This window comes from Canis lupus, chromosome 28 (assembly GCF_011100685.1).
Source record: "Canis lupus familiaris isolate Mischka breed German Shepherd chromosome 28, alternate assembly UU_Cfam_GSD_1.0, whole genome shotgun sequence".
NCBI classification, from domain to species: Eukaryota; Metazoa; Chordata; class Mammalia; order Carnivora; family Canidae; genus Canis; species Canis lupus.
Genome location: NC_049249.1, coordinates 16740302 through 16748476, shown reverse-complemented (window position 1 = coordinate 16748476; position 8175 = coordinate 16740302). Strand labels below are relative to the sequence as shown.

The window sequence follows — 8175 nt, the reverse complement described above, 5'->3', positions numbered from 1 at the left end:
GGTAACCACGGACGCTTTGCGGGGCCCGCGGCCCGGGACCCGGCGCTAACTGCTGCGGACGCGGGGCGCGGCGGGGAGAAGCACAGCCCATGGCGCAGGGCCCGGAGCGAGAGGAGAACATCTACGCCACCGTCGGCGCTTCCCTGTCCGTGAGGTGCGGCGGCTAGCGCCCGGCCACTCACTTGAATCTCCCAGAAAGTTCCTTCTGACCGCATCTCCTCCTATTCTTTAGCCCCGCTCTCCCGGAAACGTGAACCTCTTCTCCTCTACCCCAACCAGCGGTCCCGCAAACCCCCTCTCTGTGTGACCGGTCTCCGTTCCCCGTCCCCTTATTCAGGGACCACATCTCCAGCTGTTTCCGCCCCATCCCACCCCTCCCCCTCCACACCTCTCCTCCCCCTACCTCCTCCCCCCCATTTCTGGGGCCCCACCCACTCTCGCTCATCAAGGGTTGCTCGCCTCCTCTCTCTCTCTCTCTCTCTTTATTTTTTTAATTTTTAAAATTTTATTTATTTATTTATTTATTTATTTATTTATTTATTTATTTATTTATGAGAGACACACACACAGAGAAAGGCAGAGACACAGAGAAGCAGGCTCCATGCAGGGAGCCTGACGTGGGACTCGATCTCAGGACTCCAGGATCACGCCCTGGGCTGAAGGCGGCGCTAAACCGCTGAGCCACCTGGGCTGCCCTCTCTCTCTCTCTTTTTAAAAGATTTTTATTTATTTATTCACGAGAGACACAGAGAGAGTGAGAGGGAGAGAAAGAAGCAGGCTCCCTGCAGGGAGCCTGACGTGGGACTGGATGCCAGGTCTCCAGGATCCTGGGCTGCAGGCAGGCGCTAAGCCGCTGAGCCACCCGGGCTGCCCTCCTCTCTTCATTTCTGCCTTCTCTTTCTGGCTCAGTATTCTGTTCTCCCCTGCCCTTTCGTACATACCCCACCCCCACCCTGCCATCCTGGCCTTGTCATCTTTGGTGATTTTTTTTCCCCTCTAAGTTAGGGCCGTCAGACTCTTCCTTCTAACTACTACCCACCAACTTTGGAGTTCTTTGCATTTTTACTAGTCTTTGATGAGCATAAAGAGCTGCACAGACACAAGGTGGTATTTCTTTGCTTCCACATTTTAGAGTTTCATACAGTATCTTCCACTCGCCCCAGCTGTGCTCTCCAGTCTCTTAAAATTCTTTCACCAAACTAATGTCCTTCTCTTGCCTTCCCCACCATCTTTAAGCATATATTTAATATTTTTTTAATTTTTATTTATTTATGATAGTCACAGAGCGAGAGAGAGAGAGAGAGAGAGAGGCAGAGACATAGGCAGAGGGAGAAGCAGGCTCCATGCACCGGGAGACTGATGTGGGATTCGATCCCGGGTCTCCAGGATCGCGCGCTGGGCCAAAGGCAGGCGCCAAACCGCTGTGCCACCCAGGGATCCCATATTTAATATTTAAAGTAGAATCAGACTCTCCTTCCGAAGCATATACCCACCTCACATTCTTTTCTTAAAAAAATGTTTCTTTTGTGTTCTAACCTTTTCATTCATGTCAATTTAATTCCATTTATTCTTTTATTATTTTTTATTTTTTAAAGATTTTTATTTATTTATTCATGAGAGACACACAGAGAGAGGTAGAGACATAGGCAGAGGGAGAAGCTGGCTCCCTGCAGGGAGCTCCATGCCAGGACCCAGGGATCACAACCTGAGCCAAAGGCAGATGCTCAACCACTGAGCCACGCAGGTGCCTCAATTCCATTTATTTTCTGCGTTTATCTGTATTTTTAGATCTAAAGTACAGCTATACACACTTCATCTTGATAAACAGTTTTCCTACTTGGCTCACAACCACAAAGCAGGCTGCCCAATTCGAAGTTGTTTTTAAAGCTTATTTTTATTTATTTATTTTTTTAATTTATTTTTTATTGGTGTTCAATTTACTAACATACAGAATAACCCCCAGTGCCCGTCACCCATTCACTCCCACCCCTCACCCTCCTCCCCTTCTACCACCCCTAGTTCGTTTCCCAGAGTTAGCAGTCTTTACGTTCTGTCTCCCTTTCTGATATTTCCCACACATTTCTTCTCCCTTCCCTTATATTCCCTTTCACTATTATATTCCCCAAATGAATGAGAACATATAACGTTTGTCCTTCTCCGACTGACTTACTTCACTCAGCATAATACCCTCCAGTTCCATCCACGTTGAAGCAAATGGTGGGTATTTGTCATTTCTAATAGATGAGTAATATTCCATTGTATACATAAACCACATCTTCTTTATCCATCTTTCGATGGACCCCGAGGCTCCTTCCACAGTGTGGCTATTGTGGACATTGCTGCTATAAACATCGGGGTGCAGGTGTTCCGGCGTTTCATTGCATTTGTATCTTTGGGGTAAATCCCCAACAGTGCAATTGCTGGGTTGTAGGGCAGGTCTATTTTTAACTGTTTGAGGAACCTCCACACAGTTTTCCAGAGTGGCTGCACCAGTTCACATTCCCACCAACAGTGTAAGAGGGTTCCCTTTTCTCCGCATCCTCTCCAACATTTGTTGTTTCCTGCCTTGTTAATTTGCCCCATTCTCACTGGTGTGAGGTGGTATCTCATTGTAGTTTTCATTTGTATTTCCCTGATGGCAAGTGATGCAGAGCATTTTCTCATATGCATGTTGGCCATGTCTATGTCTTCCTCTGTGAGATTTCTGTTCATGTCTTTTGCCCATTTCATGATTGGATTGTTTGTTTCTTTGGTGTTGAGTTTAATAAGTTCTTTATAGATCTTGGAAACTAGCCCTTTATCTGACATGTCATTTGCAAATATCTTCTCCCATTCTGTAGGTTGTCTTTGAGTTTTGTTGACTGTATCCTTTGCTGTGCAAAAGCTTCTTATCTTGATGAAGTCCCAATAGTTCATTTTTGCTTTTGTTTCTTTTGCCTTCGTGGATGTATCTTGCAAGAAGTTACTATGGCCGAGTTCAAAAAGGGTGTTGGCCTGTGTTCTTCTCTAGGATTTTGATGGAATCTTGTCTCACATTTAGATCTTTCATCCATTTTGAGTTTATCTTTGTGTATAGTGAAAGAGAGTGGTCTAGTTTCATTCTTCTGCATGTGGATGTCCAATTTTCCCAGCACCATTTGTTGAAGAGACTGTCTTTCTTCCAATGGATAGTCTTTCCTCCTTTATCGAATATTAGTTGACCATAGAGTTCAGGGTCCACTTCTGGATTCTCTATTCTGTTCCACTGATCTATGTGTCTGTTTTTGTGCCAGTACCACACTGTCTTGATGACCACAGCTTTGCAGTACAACCTGAAATCTGGCATTGTGATGCCCCCAGATATGGTTTTCTTTTTTAAAATTCCCCTGGCTATTCGGGGTCTTTTCTGATTCCACACAAATCTTAAAATAATTTGTTATAACTCTCTGAAGAAAGTCCATGGTATTTTGATAGGGATTGCATTAAACGTGTATATTGCCCTGGGTAACATTGACATTTTCACAATATTAATTCTGCCAATCCATGAGCATGGAATATTTTTCCATCTCTTTGTGTCTTCCTCAATTTCTTTCAGAAGTGTTCTATAGTTTTGAGGGTATAGATCCTTTACATCTTTGGTTAGGTTTATTCCTAGGTATCTTATGCTTTTGGGTGCAATTGTAAATGGGATTGACTCCTTAATTTCTCTTTCTTCAGTCTCATTGTTAGTGTATAGAAATGCCACTGATTTCTGGGCATTGATTTTGTATCCTGCCACGCTACCAAATTGCTGTATGAGTTCTAGCAATTTTGGGGTGGAGACTTTTGGGTTTTCTATGTAGAGTATCATGTCATCGGCGAAGAGGGAGAGTTTGACTTCTATTCTCCTAAAGCTGTTTGGAAAGATAGAAAGAGATGGAGTACTTCCAAATTCGTTCTATGAGGCCAGCATCACCTTAATTCCAAAACCAGACAAAGACCCCACCAAAAAGGAGAATTACAGACCAATATCCCTGATGAACATGGATGCAAAAATTCTCAACAAGATACTGGCCAATAGGATCCAACAATACATTAAGAAAATTATTCACCATGACCAAGTAGGATTTATCCCTGGGACACAAGGCTGGTTCAACACCCGTAAAACAATCAATGTGATTCATCATATCAGCAAGAGAAAAACCAAGAACCATATGATCCTCTCATTAGATGCAGAGAAAGCATTTGACAAAATACAGCATCCATTCCTGATCAAAACTCTTCAGAGTGTAGGGATAGAGGGAACATTCCTCGACATCTTAAAAGCCATCTATGAAAAGCCCACAGCAAATATCATTCTCAATGGGGAAGCACTGGGAGCCTTTCCCCTAAGATCAGGAACAAGACAGGGATGTCCACTCTCACCACTGCTGTTCAACATAGTACTGGAAGTCCTAGCCTCAGCAATCAGACAACAAAAAGACATTAAAGGCATTCAAATTGGCAAAGAAGAAGTTAAAGCTTATTTTTAAAATCAAAACTAAAGATAATAGAACGGCCCAGGATACACCCTGTTTTCTGTTAGGTCAAGCTCTTTTCTCCCTCTGTTGTTTTTACTTTCCCAAGTATTCAAGACCCCAGAAATCCTTCTGAGACTTTCTCAGGTTTGATCAGAGGATTTGCTTCACTGAAAAAGTTCTCTGAAATAGGCTTTTAAGACCTGAGACTAGGGACGCCTGGGTGGCTCAGCGGTTTAGCGCTGCCTTCGGCTCCTGGTGTGATCCTGGAGTCCCGGGATTGAGTCCCACATCAGGCTTCCTGCATGGAGCCTGCTTCTCCCTCTGCCCATGTCTACTTCTCTCGCTGTGTCTCTCATGAATAAACAAATAAAATCTTAAAAAAAAAAAAAAAAGACCTAAGACAAAAAGTAGTCTTGTAGCCAGCATAGGAGTTATTTTATCTTAGAGATTGTTTTGGGCAGAAAGGGAGTGAAAATAGAATTGATATGTTTCAAATATATTTTTTGTTTGCCTTTTGATGCCTTTTTGTTTGCTTTGTTTTTTTAAAAAAATTGAAATGTGTTATATTGATGATGACATATTTTTTCCCCAAGATGGGTCCAAGGATACCCTAAGCAGAATGTTCATTTTATCAACGACAGCACCATTTGCTACCCTTGTGGGAATTTTGTAATATTTATTAATATTGAAACCAAGAAAAAGACTGTACTCCAGTGTATGAATGGAGTTGTGGGCGTCGTGGCAACTAACATTCCTTGTGAAGTTGTGGCTTTCTCTGATCGGAGGCTAAGACCTCTCATCTACATTTACAACTTTCCTGGATTGATCAGAAGGACCAAATTAAAAGGTAACCTGCAAGATTCTTTGCCGTAACTGAAGGTTTTTTTATGTGACCAAATCTAGTTCTTATAAATGAAGGATTTTTTTGTTTGCTTTTCATAATACACATTTTAAAAGAAGGAATTAGTCTGATCAAAGAGAATTTAATTAAGTGGGTACAGCCTTGCTACTCCAAGTGTGTGGTCTGTTTACCTTCAACATTGGCCTCACCTAGGATGTCTGTTATATATGCAGAAGTGCCTCCCATCCCAGACCTACTGATCAGAATCTGCATTTTAACAAGATTCCCCAGGTGATTCATAAGTACATTAAATTTGGGAAGCACTAGGCTAGAACACTATTGTAGCACTAAATGCAGTTTGAAACCTTTTTCGAAACATTTTTTTTTCTTTTCTGATGATTTATTGAAAATTCAAGTAAATTGATGTCATACAAGTTCTAAAGTCTCTGAGCCTCAATTTCCTTAGGTGTGGGGAAATGGTAGTAGGTACTGTTAAGGCTGTAGTGATAATAAATGAAATTATATGTACATATTATATCAATTATATATGTAGCAGCAGGACATATATAATTGATATATCAATATGACACACACACATACACATACATAATATGTCAATCAGTGTTACCCACCATTTATTTTTATTGACTTACTCATAGATACAGCTGACCAACAATGGGCTGCTGTACATTTGGAGTTTCCATCTAATGATTCCTTCATTTAACACATCATGGATAGAAAGCTCAGAAGAGCTTGAGACTGGTCTTAGTTTTTTAGCCTTGTGGGTCAAATACGTCTTTGGGTTAAGCCAGGGAGTTTGACTATGATTTATAACATTTATTTGTGGGGAAATTTGTGTTCTCAACAAATTAAAACAACTTTTAAAGCATTACCCATTCATACACTTGTTACTGTCCATATGGGCTATAATTACTCTTCATCTTTAAAATTTCCCCAGCCTGTTTATTTGACTAAAGCCCTGTCCAAGTAATTAAAAAATTAATTTAAACTGGTAACCAATATTTATATTAAATAATGAAACTCTAAAGGCATTCACAATAAAATGATATCCTTGATAAGTCATCAAGGATACTTGTTACCACAATTATTTAATATAAACCTGAAATTTCTAGCCAATGCAATAAAATATGAAACACAAAACGTATAGCTATGGAAAAGGAGATTATGGGTAATGCAACAGTCTACTAGGACTAATAAAAGAATGCTCAAGGGATGCCTGGGTGGCTCAGCCGTTGAGTGTGTGCCTTTGGCCCAGGGCGTGATCCTGGGGTCCTGGGATCGAGTCCCACATCAGACTCCCTCCATGGAAGCTGCTTCTCTCTCTGGCCTCTCTACCTCTCTCTCTCTCTCTGTTTCTCATGAATAAACAAATAAAATCTTTTTTTTAAAAAAAACGATGTTTGAACCAAGATGAGGTTTTTCTGCTTATCAAGGTCACAATTTTTTAAAGCTGATAACTGCCAGGCAGAGTGAAATGAAATTGGAGCACACTTTCTTGTTGAAAGTGTAAATTCTTTTTCTTCCAAGTTCTTATTTAAAGTCAAGTTAATAAACTTTAATTTAACTTGTATACAGTGTAGTAGTGGTTTCAGGAGTAGAATTCAGTGATTCATCACTTACATATAACACCCTTTAATGCCCATCACCCATTTAGCCCATCCCTCCAAGGTGGGAATAATTGATACAAACTTCTGGGAAGTAAATATTACCATATTTGACCCAGTTAAACTCAGTTGAGGGACCAGAATTCAATTTTAAGTGAATCAGAAATATAGTCAAAGATTTGTATGTGCAGGAGTTAAAAGCACTATCATAATAGCAAAAGACTGAAACTGCCTACATCTCCAGTAATATGAATATGGTTAAATAAGTTAAAACATCCCATAAAGGAGTATTATATAAACATTAAAAATCACATTTTGAAGAATTATAAATGATAAAATGCTCAATATAATATAAACAATAGGAGTAACACTGTATGACCATGACTGTTACAGCTATAAAAAGCAACATATTTTCTCAGTTATATTTATATTTTTATTTTTTTCAGTTATATTTTTAAAATGTATGTTTACAAGTAAGCACAAAAGAAAATACCAGAAATTGACCAAATTTGGTAGTGAGATTACAGAGGATATATTCTCTCTTTTTTAAAAGATTTTACTTGAGAGAGCGAGCAAGAGAGAGCATGAGCAGGGAGAGGGAAAGAGGGAGAAGGAGAAGCAGACTTCCTGCTGAGCAGGGATCCTGACTCAGGGGTTCAATTCCAGGACCCCAAGACCATGACCTAAGCCAAAGGCAGGTGCCCAACCAACTGAGCCATCCAGGAACCCCAGATATATTTTCTTGTAAAGGTTTCTTTTCTTTTCTTTCTTTTTTTTTTGTATTCAAATACCATGTAATTTTTAAAACTTATAGTAGTAAAATATAAAATCAATAATCTACAGCTATGAGAGGAAATATCTAGGAAGGATAGAAAATTATTGTATTGAGGCCTCTATCCCATAGAAAAAAAATTATTTTTGCATTGAATGCTCAAAGAATACAAGTTTTCTTTGTTGATCAGACTGTGCTAAATGAATTCAACAAATGGAGAAGTTAGCATTATATTATTGTCAAAGTGAGAAGAGCAATAAAAGCAGGAAACAACCATTAAAAGGACAGAGAACTAGCAATAGAGACATGGATGTCAAAAGACAAACAGGGAAGAAGGCAGAGCTGGTACCTATGGAACCACACTGAAGATCAGCAGATAGAGGGGGGAAAATCAGATCTTGATATGTAGGAGGGCAAAAGCATCCTCATGTCACACATCTTAAACACGTTGCCACTAAG

General features: G+C 40.2%; 1 protein-coding gene across 3 annotated transcripts in view; it reads left to right on the top strand.

Annotated features, from left to right (window-relative positions):
- The window catches only part of CFAP43 (cilia and flagella associated protein 43), a 111529-nt gene continuing 103354 nt past the window's right edge, over positions 1 to 8175 (top strand). For all 3 annotated transcript variants that reach the window (XM_038578720.1, XM_038578718.1, XM_038578719.1), the window contains exons 1-2: positions 1 to 154; positions 5072 to 5325. In XM_038578720.1, coding sequence (XP_038434648.1) covers positions 90 to 154; positions 5072 to 5325 — 319 coding nt within the window. In that variant the 5' untranslated portion in view covers positions 1 to 89. The remainder of the gene's footprint in view (positions 155 to 5071; positions 5326 to 8175) is intronic.